At 51.5% G+C, this 16723-nt stretch overlaps 1 protein-coding gene across 2 annotated transcripts; it reads left to right on the plus strand.

The window, feature by feature from the left end:
* Positions 1-13248: 13248 nt before the first annotated feature.
* LOC123135753 (protein YIPF1 homolog) lies at positions 13249-16651 on the plus strand. Of its 2 annotated transcripts, none has more exons than XM_044554961.1 (7): positions 13249-13486; positions 13588-13636; positions 13727-13819; positions 14519-14678; positions 15334-15604; positions 15959-16172; positions 16320-16651. In XM_044554961.1, exons 1-6 carry the CDS (start codon positions 13433-13435, stop codon positions 16148-16150), a joined length of 819 nt encoding a protein of 272 aa, XP_044410896.1. In that variant the 5' UTR covers positions 13249-13432; the 3' UTR covers positions 16151-16172; positions 16320-16651. The 2 variants fall into 2 exon arrangements, with proteins under 2 accessions (XP_044410896.1, XP_044410904.1); XM_044554969.1 differs by having other exon boundaries at positions 16323-16651.
* The last annotated feature ends 72 nt before the right edge of the window (positions 16652-16723 follow it).

The following is a 16723-nucleotide window of genomic DNA, read 5'->3' on the forward strand; positions in this document are numbered from 1 at the left end:
ATACCACATCACCTTCGCAGGAATCTTCTTCTTGGGGCGCTCGCCCTCGACATCACCAGGGTCATCGCGACTGATCTTATAGCGCAATGCACCGCATATCGGGCACGCATTCAAATCCTCGTACTCATCTCGGTAGAGGATGCAGTCATTAGGGCATGCATGTATCTTCTGCACCTCTAAACCTAGAGGGCAGATAGCCTTCTTTGCTTCGTACGTACTCTCGGGTAATTTGTTGTCCTTTGGAAGCATATTCTTTATCATTACCAGCAACTTTCCAAATCCCTTGTCAGATAGACCATTTTGTGCCTTGCAGCAATTCCAGTGTGGTGCCCAGCTTTTTCTTGTCACCTTCGCAATTCGGGTACAACAATTTCTTGTAATCCTCTAACATGCGCTGCAACTTCTTCTTCTCCTTTTCACTTGTGCAGTTTCTCTTTGCATCGGCAATGGCCCGACCTAGATCATCAGCGGGCTCATCTGATGCCTCTTCTTCAGCTTCTTCCCGCATGGCTGGCTCAGCTTCTTCCCCCATTGTTGTATCATCGTATTCAGGGAACCCATGGCCAGGGTAGCTATCGTCCACCTCTTATTCTTCATTGTATTCCATCATAACCCCTCTTTCTCCGTGCTTGGTCCAAACATTATAGTGGGGCATGAAACCGGACTCAAACAGGTGTACGTGAATGGTTCTTGAGTTAGAGTAATTGTGACCATTCTTACAGCCAGCACATGGACAAGGCATAAAACCATCCGCCCGCTTGTTTTCCTGAGCCGCAATCAGAAAAGTATGTACGCCATCAATGAACTGGGGAGAGCATCGATCATCGTACATCCATTGTCGGCACATCTTCATTACACACCAACGAATAGACCAAATTAATACAAGTTCATACATAAAGTTCATATACATCACTTAAATGCAACATACAAATAACTCTCTAGCTAAAGAATTTAAATGCAACAACAAATGCGATCAAGATTGCAACTAAGGTAACAATTGATCCAACAGCATAATGATACCAAGCTACACTATCAATGGCATATTTTCTAATCTTTCTAATCTTCAACCGCATTTTCTCCATCTTGATCTTGTGATCATCGACGACATCGGCAACATGCAACTCCAATTCCATCTTATCCCCCTCAATTCTTTTCAATTTTTCTTTCAAATACTCGTTTTCTCTTTCAACTAAATTTAACCTCTCGACAATAGGGTCGGTTGGAATTTCCGGTTCACATACCTCCTAGATAAAAATATCTATGTCAACTTCATGGGCACAATTTGTCATAAACATGAAATGCAACAAATAGTTTTAAAAGAGAATATACCACATCCGAATCATAACACGGACGAGGGCCGACGGGGATGGATATCAAAACCATGGCACTACGTATAACAAACAACGTACATGTAAGATAATTATACAAGTAACTATATATCTAAATCACACAAACATGATTTTTTATATAAAAAAGATAAGAACAAGAGGCTCACTACAAGGTGGTGCCAGCGATGGGTCGGTGCGGACGATCGACATTGGTTACGACGGAGACGGGAAGGAACTAAGTAAACCACACCTACATATGCAAACTAAGAGTTATTTTAAGCTCAAATTGCATATAAATCAAATATACTACCACATATAATTCCTCCCAAATTACTAAAACCCACAAATTAATCACTATATAAAGCATTGCAAGAGCTAATCTAGCAATGAGAGATGAAAGGACAAAGTTGCTAACCTTTGTGATCACTTGAATGGATGGGGGCCTTCAAATCTTGACAAAATTTGGGCAAAATGTGTGATGAGCTCGAGGGGAGAAGAGGAAGAACAGAGAGGAGAGGAGAGGGGAAAGGGGGAAGAAAAGAGCAAGCTGGACGAAGGGTTTATATGCAGGACGACCTATAGTACCGGTTCGTGGCAAGAACCGGTACTAAAGGTGCTGGACGGGCCCCAGTCTGACAACATCCTGCCACCACGCCCTTTAGTACCGGTTCGTGGCACTAACCGGTGCTAAAGGTTCTCCACGAACCGGTACTAAAGGGAGCGGCCCGCCTAGCCATTGGAACCGGCACTAATGGTCACAGTAGTGCCGGCTCAATTTCAAACCGGGACTAATGAGCTGCACATTAGACCCTTTTTCTACTAGTGTAGGTTGTAGCTCCGAATTAAATAAACTTTAGATGTAACTTGACTAGATTTTCACGTAGATCTTAATGGTGCATCTTAACTTGCTGTTTAACAACTTGAACACAATGTGTTATTCAGATCTGGACCAATTTCAAAAATTGCATATGGGGACTTACCGGATTTGTCATATGTTGTTTCCGGCCTCATTTAAACTTGCTTTGATGTGTTGTTCTTGTATGCATCATCTCTTGTTATGAGTAGCATCATTTAACCTTGTCATGCATCGTACTTGGTTGAGCATCATGCCATGTTATGTGTTGGGTGTTTACCATGTTGTTTGCTTCTTTTCGGTTGTGCTTCTTCTCGATAGTTCCTGTTTCGTTGCGATCGTGAGGATTCGTTCGACTACGCTTGGTTCATCTACGCCCGTTTGTCTTCTTCATCGACTCGTTCTTCTTCCTAGCGGGATTTCAGGCAAGATGACCGTTACCCTGGATCTCACTATTATCATTGCTATGCTAGTTGTCTCGATGCTATCGTTATGTCGCGCTTCCTACCACTTGTTTATCAAGCCTCCCTATATGCCATGAAACAACCTCTAACCTTTTCCACCATCCCAGCAAATCATTGTTTGGCTATGTTACTGCTTTGCTCAGCCCCTCTTATAGCGTTGCTAGTTGCAGGTGCAGTTGCAGGTTGTTCCATGTTGGGACATGGATATCTTGGGATATCACAGTATCTCTTATTTATTTAACGCACATATATACTTGGTAAAGGATGGAAGGCTCGGCCTTATGCCTGGTGTTTTGTTCCACTCTTGCTGCCCTAGTTTCCGTCATATTGGTGTTATGTTCCTTGATTTTGCATCCCTAACACGATGAGGGTTTATGGGCCCCTCTTGGCTGTTCTCTTTGAATAAAACTCTTCCAGCAATGTCGGCATTCTGGGAATGGGGGTACCCAGACTTGCCTGCCTGCGGCCTACGGCGTGGCGCAAGAAGTGGCCCAGTATGGCCTATCTTCATCAGCGCATGCTCAAGACCCTCGCGAGGGGCCAAGCCTCACGGGGCGGACAACAGGAAGCTTCCTCACGCACAACCTCATCAGGCTGGCTCGCGAGGAGGCGGCGAGATCAAGGCAGGGTACCTCACGAGGTGCCCGTGACGCAAGCCATGACGACCGAAGCCAGGCGGGCCCCAGGCGGGCGCCGGCCTGCGCAGAGTCCTTGTTTCCTCTTTGGTGCAAAGGGGGCAAGCGCAGACGAGAGTATCAAGCAAAGGCAACCATTTTGGTGCAACGAGACCAAGACCAGCAGAACGGCAGGATGGAGGTCATCGTGGAGCCCAAGCCGGCGTCACCATCAGAGTCTTTCGCAGGCGAGGACCGACTTTAGCCAGGATAAGTGTACTAGATGTTCCCGTTCAAAATGGCCAATTGTTGGCGCCCTTCCTGCTCAATATTTGGGAAGAGGACCAGGGCCTCGCTCTATAAATAGGGCTAGACACCACAGAAGAAAGGGACCCGGATTCAATCCTTCCCAAGAGGCATCACCTTCACAAGAACTCCTCCCCTCGTGAGGCAGTTCTTCCTTTGTATTGTTCATCATCAGCCCCTGAGGCAATCCACCACACCACAAACTAGAGTAGGGTATTACACCACAATGGTGGCCCGAACTAGTATAAACCTCGTGTCCCTTGTGTTGTTCTTCGTGTAGTTTAGATCCTTGCAAGGCGACGAGACGTGAGTAGGTAGGAGGTTTGATCTCTGCTCGCACCCCAGAGTTCGAACCTTAAGGGTCCGCCGGAACCCGAAATCCGACATTTGGCGCGCCAGGTAGGGGTGCGCCGGAGCTTTCCCTTCCACCGACCCGCTCTCCGCCAACACCGTGCTTCGCCCTCATGATTGGCAATGCGCCGCCCGCTCCTGCTGCCAGCGCCAGCATGGGGGCTAGGGGGCTCCGAGCCTTGGCCCCCGCCTTGCGGCAGGTGTAGTGGCTGAACAAGTTCAAGCCGGAGATGCCACTGCGCTACAACAGCACGACCGATCCGCTGGCTTTCCTGTTGGCGTACGAGGAGGCCGTCCTCAAGGCCGGGGGCGACGACAGGGTCATGGTTAACTGGTTTCCCATGGCCCTCACCGGCGTCCCGCGCATGTGGCTACTCCACCTGCCAACGGCTTCCGTGGCCTCTTGGGGGGAGCTGTGCGGCCTCTTCCTCGCCCAGTACGCTGCACCAGTGCCCCCGGTCGTTGCGGCTCTCCTAGGTGGCTCGCAGGCGCCACCTTCAGGCCGCCACATCAAGCCATTCGTCTGCTAGATAGGCGCTGCTTCCGCGCAGCATGGAGCTCCTCCGGGTTGGGAGGCGCCTAAGGCCGATCTGGCCTTCAGCTCGGATGATCACCCCTCCAACTCAGCCTGCTCGGGCGCGCTCCCAATGCTGTGCACCCCCACCATCTACCAGGTGGCCGTCACCAGGACCCTCATCGACGGCGGTGCTGGCCTCAACGTGCTCTCAGTGGAAGCCTTCAGCCTCCTCCGCGTACCGCTGGAACGGCTTCAGCCTAGCAGGCCCTTCTTGGGCGTCGGAGGCGATTCCACTGGCTCCCTGGGACAGATCCGCCTCCCGGTGACCTTCGGCACCTATGACAACTTCCGCACGGAGCTAATCTACTTTGACATCACCCCCATCGGCCTCCCATACAACGCCATCCTTGGCTACCCGGCACTAGCCCGATTCATGGCCGCAACTCACCCAGCGTACAACCTCATGAAGATGCCTGGGAGTAGCGGCGTCCTCACCGTGTCCGGAGACACAGGAGATGCATTGCAAGCGCTCAAGCTTGCCTTCAAGACTGTAGCGGTGGCGCAGCCCGCCGGCTCAGCCGTCCCCGAGCCCAAAAGGGCTGCACCGGCCAAGAAGAAGCAGCTGTTCAGCCAAGACAAGGCGGAGACCAAGTAGGTACTGGTCAACGAGTGTGAGCCCACCGGGGCTACCTTCACGATTGGCACCAACCTCGAGCCTGAGCAAGATAAGGCCCTGGTCAGTTTCCTACGCGCGAACAGGAAGGTGTTTGCGTGGGAACCTAGTCAGCTAGTGGGAGTCCCGAGGGATGTAATTCAGCACCATCTCAACGTGTGTCCCAACGTGCGCCCTGTGAAGCAAAAAGCACGGTGGCAGTCCACGGAGAAGCAGGCCTTTATCATCCAAGAAACCCGCAAGTTAGAAGCAGCTGGGGTCATCCGCGAGGTTCGCTACCTAGATTGGCTGGCCAACCCTGTCGTCGTGCCAAAGAAGGGGAGAAAGGAACGCATGTGTGTTGACTTCACCAACCTCAACAAAGCCTGCCCGCAGAATCCATTCCCACTTCCCCGCATCGACCAGATCGTTGACTCCACCGCCGAGTGTGACCTACTGTGCTTCCTGGATGCCTTCTCAGGCTATCATCAGATCAAAATGGCGGTGGAGGACATGGAGAATACGGCCTTCCTAACCCCATGTGGAGTATACTGCTACACATGCATGTCGTTCGGGTTGCGCAATGCAGGCGCAACCTTCCAGCGGTTGATGCACATCGCTCTGGGGAGAAAGCTTGGGAGGAACGCTGAAGCTTACGTGGATGATATTGTGGTGAAGTCTCGGGAGGCAAAGACCCTGATACAGGACCTGGAGGAAACCTTCGCGAGCCTCAGCGAAGTGGACCTGCGGCTCAACCCAGAGAAGTGTGTATTTGGAGTCCCCTCAGGTAAGCTCCTAGGCTTCCTCGTATCACACAGAGGCATTGAGGCTAACCCAGAGAAGGTCAAGGCAGTCGAGGACATGAGTCCGCCAAAGACCCTTAGGGAAATGCAAAAGCTCACCAGGTGCGTAACTGCATTAGGGCGTTTCATCTCCAAGATGGGAGAGCGGGCGCTGCCTTTCTTCAAGCTGATGAAGAGGAAAGGCCCCTTAGAATGGACTGAAGAGGCCGACAAAGCATTCCAAGACCTCAAGAGGTACCTAACCAGCCCCCCGGTGATGGTGGCCCCTCGCCCTAGGGAGCCCCTGGTGCTCTACCTTGAAGCCACCCCTTATTCCGCAAGCGCAGTCCTAGTAGCAGTCCGAAAGGAGCGTCAGGCCTCGGCCGCCCTCGCACCCCTGGCCGAGGCAGAGCAGGGCACAGAAGGCCTCGCAGAGGCCACGACCGCAACAGAGAAAGATCAGCCCCGCCAAGAGAGCGCACCAGGAGCAGAGGAGGCTCCTTCAGGCGACCAAGGCCTGAGAGTCGCACCACCCCAGGAGGCGCCCCAGCCTCCGGAGGCCGCGGGCCGCGCCGACACCCTCAATCTCGTCGAGCATCCGGTGTACTTTGTCAGTATGGTGCTGTGGGACGCAAGGGCGCAGTACCCAATGCCTCAAAAGCTACTCCTTGCACTGTTGGTAGCCTCGCGCAAGCTACGACACTACTTTCAGGGGCATCCCATCAAGGTCGTCTTAGCCTATCCCCTGGAAAGGGTGCTCAGGAGCCCTAATTCAGTGGGGAGGGTTGCCGAATGGAACATCAAACTGCAAACATTCCAGCTAGAATTCAGTACTACCAGGGTCATTAAGGGGGCTGCGCTCACAGATTTCGTGGCAGAATGGACAGAGGCACCAGGGCTCAAACTAGGCGATGACCGGTCACTCTCCTCGGGGAGTGAAGCGCCGGATGGTCGGGTGATGTACTTCAACGGAGCATTCACGCGGCAGGGCGCAGGGGCTGGTGCGGTGCTCATATCCCCCACTCGAGACAGGCTTTACTATGCCGTGCAGCTCTGTTTCCAGCACGGGGAGAAGGTCTCCAACAACATAGCAGAATATGAGGGCCTGATAGCGGGCTTGAGGACAGCCATCCCCTTGGGAGTAAAGCGAATCACCATCAAAGGTGACCCACAACTCCTCGTCAACTTCTCCAACAAAGTGTACAAGCCAAAGGATGAGCATATGGAAGCGTACCTCACTGAGGTCCGCAAGATGGAGAAACAATTTTGGGGGCTGGAGTTGCAGCATGTGCCTCACGGTACTAATTAGGAGGCTGGCGACATCGCCAAGAGAGCATCCAGGCGGCTACCTTAGGAGCCGGTCTTCGAGGAGCGGCTCTTCAAACCCTCGGCGACGCCGACGTTATCAAGCACGGCGCAGCCTAGGGAGGAACTCCCTCAGCCACCTGCCTCGGGGGCACGCCTGCTTCTGGCATTGGAGCCTCAAGAAGAATGCTGGATGGCAGAATTCAAGGTCTACTTGACGCAAGGGACTCTGCCGGAGAAGGAGGAGGACGCGGAGCGCGTGGCACGGCAGGCCACGGCCTACAGCGTCAAGGATGGGGAGCTCTACTGAAGGAGGCCGAACGACGTGTCCCTGCGTTACATTCCCAGAGAGAAAGGGAAGGAGCTGCTGGCAGACATACACGGCGGAGACTATGGGCACCACTCATCCTCGCGCACCCTCATTGGCAAGGCATTTCGCAGCGGGTTCTACTGGCCCACAGTGCTCAACGACACCGTTGAGCTGGTGAAGGCTTGCGAGGCCTGCCAGTTCCACGCCAAGCAGATCCACCAGCCAGCGGGGGGACTGCAGACCATACCCCTCTCATGGCCATTCACAGTTTGGGGGCTAGACATTCTGGGCCCATTCCCTCGGGCGCCAGGGGGCTACCGCTACCTCTACGTTGCCGTGGACAAATTCACCAAGTGGGCCGAGGTAGAAGCCGTCCGCACCATACCCGCGGGCTCAGCAGTCAAGTTCATCAAGGGCCTCGTGAGCCGATTTGGGGTGCCTAACCGCATTATCACCGACAACGGTTCGCGGTTCACCAGTAATCTCTTCAAAACATATTGTGCTAACCTCGGAACGTAGATATGCTACACCTCGGTGGCGCACCCCCGGAGCAACGGCCAGACTGAGCGAGCCAACGCGGAGGTCCTAAGGGGCCTCAAAACCAGAACCTTCAAGAAGAAGCTAGAAGCATGCGGAAGGGGCTGGTACGACGAGCTCCAATCCGTGATGTGGTCCATCCGCACGACCGCAACCAAGCCCACTGGCGAGACCCCGTTCTTTCTGGTTTATTGAGCTGAAGCCGTTCTCCCTCACGAGGTCAGGCGTCGTTCCGCACGGGTCCTGGCGTTCGACGAGGCGCAGCAGGACGCCATGCGGGGGACGGATCTCGTGCTGGGGGAGGAGCGTCGCCGAGAAGCCACGCTACAAGCAGCAAGGTACCAACAAGCACTACGGCGATACCACTGCCGCAACATCCGTCCCAGGACTCTTGAGGTAGGGGACCTCGTGCTTAGACGGGTTCTCTCCCGGGAGGGGCTGCATAAGCTCTCTCCTATGTGGGAGGGCCCTTTCAAGGTTGTTCGTGTTTCCAGGCCCGGCTCCACCCGCTTGGAGACCCAGGAGGGGGTGCCTGTCCAGAACGCGTGGAACATTCAACACCTCCGAAGATTTTACCCCTGAAAAAGGCCCGGTGCCTATGAAGAAGGCGGATGCCTGTGAAGTTGCCGCGTTTTGGAAAAGGCTCGGTGCCTGTGAAGAAGGCGAATGCCTATGAAGTTGTCGCGTTTTGGAAAAGGCCCGGTGCCTGTGAAGAAGGCGAATGCCTGTGAAGTTGCCGCGTTTTGGAAAAGGCCCGGTGCTTGTGAAGAAGGCGAATGCCTGTGAAGTTGCCGCGTTTTGGAAAAGGCCCGGTGCTTGTGAAGAAGGCGAATGCCTGTGAAGTTGCCGCGTTTTGGAAAAGGCCCGGTGCCTGTGAAGAAGGCGAATGCCTGTGAAGTTGCTGCGTTTGGGAAAATGCCCGGTGCCTATGAAGAAGGCAAACGCCTGTGAAGCTCGCCGCCCGTGACACTCTCACGTAATAATGAGTGGGGCTGTACACGCCCCGGAGTCTCCGGAGCGCCGTTCTCGGGCCATGGGGGCTCTCGCCCACGCCCAGTGGTAGCACTTAGCTCCGCGCTGGTGAGAAGACGTCGAAGACTAGATTAGGTGCCGGACGCGGCTTCTTTCATTTGCTTTCTGCAGTTGGCTTGTTTGTTTCTATTTGAAGTTTTACTGAAGCTGTTACCGTTTCGAGCTCGCGACCCTTCGTCCATTTCACTTGTTTGCTTCATTTTCTCTCGCGCAAAGTCTCACGAGGGAGGAACATGGGCACCCTCGCGAGTGTTTTCTACCCCGGTGATTTGGAACTTCCCTATCCGAGTCCGCTGCGGGAGCACCCCTCCCAGTCCGTGCCCCACGGGCATCGCGACATGATCACGAGACTTGGGTGGTCATCCCCGCTACCAAGGCTGGAGACTATCCCTACCGACTAACCCCTGCAGGACACAAGGTGCACGACAAGGCCCTAGCCTCGGGAGGCGAGGACCGCAACAAGCTTCCCCCCCAAGCAAAGTAATTTCCACGCATAAACATGCGGAATGAAAACATAGCGCAGAAATAGTAGAAACAGTGCGCCAATTAAACAGCAACAGTTCAACACGCCCCCGTGGGGCACCAGACTACCTTCTTTTTGCGCAGGAAAGAAAGAAAAGCAAAACGGGCACGACTTGCCCGGCATCAACTCTCGGCAAGGGCTCGCACTGCCTCCGGAGCTCAGCTGGATTCCGTCTCCCTCTTCACCGAGGCATGATGTCAGGCCGACCCGCTGCCCTATCCCAGGCGAGCGCGGCGGTGAGGGGGGTGGTCGCGACCACCGCTGGAGGAGCTATCGTCCGATGGGGAGTCACCAAAGCTTGGCGGGCCTCGGGCGACGCTGCCCGCGCGCCTCCCACCACCTTCATCCCGACCAACGCCGGGGCTAGGTGCACGGTCGCGGTCATCGTCCTCGGGGCAGCATCCGGCGCGGCGGCCGTCTTCCCCGAACACCCTCACGTAGTGGATGGCATCGCCGTCGAACTTAAAGTGTAGAGTGCACCGTCGGCTCAGGCCACGCGCGCGGGCAAAGGTTTGCCAGCCGCGGGTCCAGGCCGCCTCCCCGGCGGTGGAGACCTCCAGGGTAGCCCAGGAGGCCTTGCTGCAGCAACCGTCTGCCTGAAGCCAAAGGCTGCCCGGGGCACCAGCCGGAAGTTCACCTACAAAGAAGCGGGGGAGCTGGAGCCAGGTGCCGGGCGGGTCCGCCGACCACACGACGAACTCCGGCAGCACCTCCGCCAAGCGGGAGCACGGCCTGGGGGGTCACGCAGCCCCAACATACCTCTTGTCGGCAGCCGAGCACCCACCGCCGCGCAGAGGACTGCTTCCACGGCCACGGGGAGCCGCAGCGGGGGCCGTATGGTGCTTGCGAGGGTGGCCCCAGCCACGCTTGGCCGGAGGAGAGCCAGGCCCTTCCTGGCGAGCCTTTCCTTTCTCCACGGCCAAGAACCTCTTCGGCGGGGCCATGGGGATGACGAGCGGCCAGGAAGAAGAAGGGGAGTAACAGGAATGGATGGACTGGAAGGGCTCGCACTGTTCCATGCATATAGCCGGGGGAGGCCAACTGCCAGCCTCCACGATCACAGGTAATCATGCCCCGTTTTGCATGCAGGGACTTGTCAAGTCGTGCAGTTATCGAGGCGTCGTGGGGGAGCAGGGACGCCCACGTCCAATCAACCACCACGTGGTGCCCAAGGCCGCAGGCTGTTGGGGCCCGCGACGCTTCGCACTTGCCCCTTCGCTTCTCTGCTAAGCCAAGTCCGGGCGCGCCTTGGGCCCGGGGGCTACTGTCGGCGTTCTGGGAACGGGGGTACCCAGACTTGCCTGCTTGTGGCCTACGGCGTGGCGCAAGGAGTGGCCCAGTACGGCCCATCTTCATCAGCGCATGCTCAAGACCCTCGCGAGGGGCCAAGCCTCGCGGGGCAGACAACAGGAAACTTACTCAGGCATAACCTCGTCAGGCTGGCTTGCGAGGAGGCGGAGAGATCAAGGCAGGGTACCTCAGGAGGTGCTCGTGACGCAAGCCATGACGACCGAAGCCAGGCGAGCGCCGGCCTGCGCAGAGTCCTTGTTTCCTCTTTGGTGCAAAGGGGGCAAGCGCAGGCGAGAGTATCAAGCAAAGGCAACCATTTCGGTGCAACGAGACCAAGATCAGCAGAACGGCAGGATGGAGGTCATCGTGGTGCCCAAGCCGGCGTCACCGTCAGAGTCTTTCGCAGGCGAGGACCGACTTTAGCCAGGATAAGTGTACTAGATGTTCTCCTTCAAAATGGCCAATTGTTGGCGCCCTTCCCGCTCAATATTTAGGAAGAGGACCAGGGCCTCGCTCTATAAATAGGGCTAGTCACCACAGAAGAAAGGGACCCGGATTCAATCATTCCCAAGAGGCATCGCCTCCACAAGAACTCCTCCCCTCGCGAGGCAGTTCTTCCTTTGTATTGTTCATCATCAGCTCCTGAGACAATCCACCACACCACAAACTAGAGTAGGTTATTACACCACAATGGTGGCCCGAACTAGTATAAACCTCGTGTCCCTTGTGTTGTTCTTCGTGTAGTTTAGATCCTTGCGAGACGACGAGACGTGAGTAGGTAGGAGGTTTGATCTCCGCGCGCACCCCAGAGTTCGAATCTTAAGGGTCTGCCGGAACCCGAAATCCGACAAGCAAGGCCCAACATTGGTTTTAACATTTGCCCACATAATAATACTGAATTGATTAATTAAATTGGCATAGGGCGTTATGAACTCGAGGATTTCTACATAAACAGGGGGGCCAGTGCTGATGGTGTTGGTCCCAAACTAGAGCACTGTGCGGGGCCGCCCCGGGGCAAGCCGGGTTATTTTTGGCTCCTGTACGCGTTGCTCATCCAGACGTGGCCTAAGACAAGATACACGCGGCTACTATCAGGGTGTCGGCACGCCAGGAGGTCTTGCCGGATTAGTTTTACCATTGTCGAAATGTCTTGTGCACCGGGATCCCGAGTCTGATCGGATGTCCCGCGATGGAGGATTGTCTCCGCAGATCATGAGCTTGTCATGGGCTAAGTTGGGACACCCCTGCAGGGTTTAAACTTTCGAGAGCCGTGCCCGCGGTTATGTGGCAGATGGGAATTTGTTAATATCCGGTTGTAGAGAACTTGACACCAGACTCGAATTAAAATACACCAACCGCGTGTGTAACCGTGATGGTCATTTTTCGTGTGAGTCCGAGAAGAGAACATGGTAGGGTTATGTTTGAATGTAAGTAGTTCATGATCACTTATTGGTCATTACTAGTTTGCGACCGTTTGCGTAGCTTCTCATCTTATTCTTGTACTCGTAAGTTAGCCACCATACAATGTTAGTCGCTTGCTGCAACCTCACCACTTATCCATTCCATTCCCATTTAAGCTTTGCTAGTCTTGATACCCATGGTAATGGGATTGCTGAGTTCTCTTGGCTCACAGATTACTACAATAACAGTTGCAGGTACAGGTAACGCGATGATCTGACGTGAGAGCGATATTTGCTTGTTTTGGAGTTCTTCTTCTGCTTCTTCTTCGTTCAGGGGTTAGGTTCCTGGTCGGCAGCCTGGGATAGGAGGGTGGATGTCATTTGAGTTTCTATTTGTGTTTCATGCATAGTCGGATGATGCCCTCATATACGATGTTGTTGTATTCATGCGGCATTGTATGTCTTTTGTATGTATCACCATCTATTATGTAATGGTACGATGTAATGATATGCACCTTGCAAAAGCGTCTTCAATATGCGGCTCTATCCTTGATGAGACCTTCGAGTTTCTCTCAGATAGGATCGCATATTGGGTGTGACATTTTCTTCATAAAAGCATATGTACCTTTCTTTTTAAGTTCGCCTCATTCATTTTATTTTGGAGCTGACAAGAACATACACACTTCTTCTGAAAAAAGGACATACACTTTTTTTTCCAAAAGAAAAACACATTGTGCATGTTCGATGGGTTGGTCGATAGTGTTGGGCCAATTCCTAAACGGGTTTATCACGAGTGAGACCACTACACCACACACCAGCCACACAAGGGGCGTCATGTTTGATTTCAACCCCACGGTCTTTTTATATTCTACTTCATGTGGTTTTTGATCAATAAAATTTAGCTATTACCCTAGAGAAAAAACCAGCCACACGAGGGTTTCTAAAAAAAAAAAAAAACCAGCCACACGAGGTGCGACCTCCTTCTTTCCGAAGCAAAGCACGAGGGCCGTGCGACGACGACTTCCCCACGGCAGAGTTTTCCCCTTTCCCCCCTCCTCCCTCCCCACTCGCCAAAAATCCTCGATCCAAATCCCCACTCCCGGCGACGCGACGCGGCCATGCGCAGCTGCCGATAGGCGACGACTGCAGCGACCACGCACGAGCGGCCATGGACGAGGGCTACGCCAGCCTCCCCACCAGCCACCTCCTCGGCTCCGTCCCCGTACCGATCACGCCCTTCCCCCCTAATCGTTTCCTGCATCTCGTTTCGCTAGGGTTGGCGTTGTTGTTGAGCTGGGCTGATTGATTCTGTTGCATCTGCAGGCTGTGGCTGTGGCTCCCGATGAGAGGAAGCCCGGTGCCCCCGCCGAAGGTACGTGCGCGCGCGCGTGCGTTTCAGATTAGTTCTGCTGCTGGCGCTGCTGGCTTGAGGTTACATTAATTGTCATTAATTACATTTCAGTTGGAAATGCCGCTGCCACCTCGCGCCTTCAGCAGTTTCCGCCTGCTCCTGCTGCCAACGGAGGAGGGTACCAGCCTCCAGGGAGTCCTCTAGGTAACAAATTGGCCTGTTAAATTAATTACCAGCGTGTTCCATCCACAGTAATAGTTTGTCTGCAATATTCGAATAAATCCAGCTCCGCATACACAATGTATCAGGTTAATGGGTGCGGATATGTTTTGGTTTAGTGGGTACTAGCTTATGAGATTTGTATTTACATTCCAATGGCCCAAGTGTAGGATTTATAGATTTCAGTTCGAAAGGGCCTGAGTATAGCTGTGATGTCTCTTGAGTGAGAAATCTTGAACAAAGCACATGACCTCCCCATGGTTTCCATCCCGATGTGATATTAGTGTGTATATATCCTGGTAATACTTTGTTAAAGCTGCGTGTGCAAAATACTAACATAGAGCTTATAGCAACTTCTGTTTGGATGAGTCGTAGAGATTGCGTACTATAACTGTTGTATTGAGCACATGATGATAATATCGTGCATTTCATGACTGCTATTGTTTGCCTATGGCGCACCATTTTTAGATCTTCCGAAAAATAATGTAATTATGATCTTCTAGCAGTCTCCAGTCCAAAGAAAGCACTGTCATGCATTTGTTCTTTGTTTGTTACCTTGGCCTTTATCCCAGACAATGCATAGATGATAGGATTTTTCTCAATATTTCATTTTAAATTGCATGTCGATGATGTTTCTTTTGCATCTGTTGTTCCATGTCGAAATCCTTTTTACCCTCTTTGCAGGTGGAGATGTAGAAACACAGACAAACTGGAAAGGATACTTCAATGTTGCCTCTTATACTCCATATTTCAATGTTGATACTGATGTCGTTGTTGACAGACTTATCAGTTCAGTTTATCCAATGGATGGGTTTTTCAGGAAGATAGATGCTAATCCTGACATGTAAGTGTCTTGCCAATCTGCCATCTGCTTCCACGTTTGAAATTTTTGAGTCAGTTTGTGGTTAAATGATTTGAGGCAAATGGTCAAGTATATATCTCACAACAAGGGCAATTCACAAAAGATGACTACACTATTTGTTAACATGTCGAGTGATATCATAAGTTGTAGCACGTGCATATGCTGCAGTATTATTGAGAGTACTGTTGGAACGTGCCAGAATTGTGTAATGAAGCAATACTAGCACTAGCATAGTGTCAGCAGATGGAAATTTTAATTTGGGGAAGTGTGATAATTTAATAGAAATTCTAGAGAAATACCAAGTATGGTGTAACAGTACTCAGATATATATGTTGTAACTTGTACTCCCTCCGTCTGAAAATACTTGTCATCAAAATGAATAAAAAGAGATGTATCTAGAACTAAAATACATCTAGATACGTCCCCTTTATCCATTTTGATGACAAGTATTTCTGGACAGAGGGAGTAATTTGTATAGCCGATGGGGTTTGTTATGCTAGCAACATAATTTTTAGGGGAACATGACAAGTAACAATTTGAAGGAACTTCTCACCCACTTTTGCACTTGAGTTTCTTATTGCATTGTTATAACTACCCTTACTTTTTGATCTGTGATAAATCATTTTTTATTCCACAGGTATGGACCCTTATGGATCACCACTACACTGATATTCATGCTGGCTGCATTCGGAAACTTTGCCACTTATCTAATGCAAAGGAAAAGTGATCTGAATATATGGAACTTTGATGTCAGCTATTTCAGTTTGGCGGCATCAGTCATGTACGGTTATGCTATCGTGGTACCTGCTGCATTCTTTTTCCTGTTTCAGTACTTTGGATCACGCCCAAGCCTTCTCCGGTTTTGGTGTATGTGGGGCTATTCTCTGTTCATCTTCGTGCCGGCATCTGTAAGTATTTAAGTTCTATCCCAGTATACATTTATATTCGTATTTTTTTAGAAGCAAGAACATGTAGCACATTGCATATGTACCTTTTATTTAACTTCTGTGGGAATTTTCACTTATTGATGCAACTATATACTACCTCTGTACCAAGATATAAGTCGTTTTTGTAGGCTGTCTTATATTTTGATACGGAGAGAGTATAATGTAAAGAATATCTAGTCAGAGAATTGCTCTATCAAAGTAATAAATCATGATAATTTTATGGTTGTCCGTGTTCTGGCTAGCACTCTATTCTTTCATGCAAAGGGTGACTTGCTTGTCTAACACAGATTGCTCTGCTATTTCTCTTTGCCTCAGATACTGCTCCTTATTCCTGTGGAATTTCTTCGCTGGGTCATCATAGCTGGTGCTGGTGGTGCATCATCTTGGTTCATCTTTTTAAACTTGAAGGAATGCACCGAAGGAGCTGATATGATGGCTTTAATCGCAAGTGCAGCAGTGCTGCAGTTTGCTCTGGCACTGTTCATCAAAGTTTTCTTTTTTGCCTGAGATCTATTCTGTGTTGCTTCAGGTCGGCTACTCTTGTCGAACTGCATATCCTCAATTCCACTTCCAAATATTCCATTACACCCTTCTGAACAACTCCACACTTTAATGTTATTGAGTACTCTATAGTAAGTGGGACAACCTCTTTAACACGCTTCTATTTTCCTTTTAGCAGGTGAGCTGGATGTTTTCTTTGTGTCCCCGTCGTTCTGTTCTGCCATTCATCTTTCCGAGGACCAGGCAGTGGACTAGTTTCACCCTACATACATATTGACCCTAGATTTGATAGACCTTGGGAGTGTCTGTTTTCAAGATTTTTGACTCCTGTAGTTAAGGGAATTTCACTGTGTGCGTTCCAGTGCGAAGTTACTAAGTTTGCATCTAAATTTGTACCTGGTGAACTTTCTGCCACCGTGTTGTACAACAACGGTGGTTAGCAAGAATGTGAAGCTCTTTTTTGTTTGTACAATCCATTGCTGTGAATGCATGGTTTTCTCATGTTTCTATCCAGCATAGTAAGCTAATTGATGTGAGGTATGTTGTTTGCGTACACATGCATCCCTTGGGTTTAACCAC

This window comes from Triticum aestivum, chromosome 1B (genome assembly GCF_018294505.1).
Source record: "Triticum aestivum cultivar Chinese Spring chromosome 1B, IWGSC CS RefSeq v2.1, whole genome shotgun sequence".
Lineage (NCBI taxonomy): Eukaryota > Viridiplantae > Streptophyta > Magnoliopsida > Poales > Poaceae > Triticum > Triticum aestivum.

Coding starts and splice junctions, on each gene's coding strand:
- LOC123135753 (XM_044554961.1), top strand. CDS start 13,433: ATGGACGAGGGCTACGCCAGCCTCCCCACCAGCCACCTCCTCGGCTCC. Junction 13,637..13,726: donor GCCCGGTGCCCCCGCCGAAG/GTACGTGCGCGC, acceptor ATTACATTTCAG/TTGGAAATGCCGCTGCCACC. Junction 13,820..14,518: donor GCCTCCAGGGAGTCCTCTAG/GTAACAAATTGG, acceptor CCCTCTTTGCAG/GTGGAGATGTAGAAACACAG.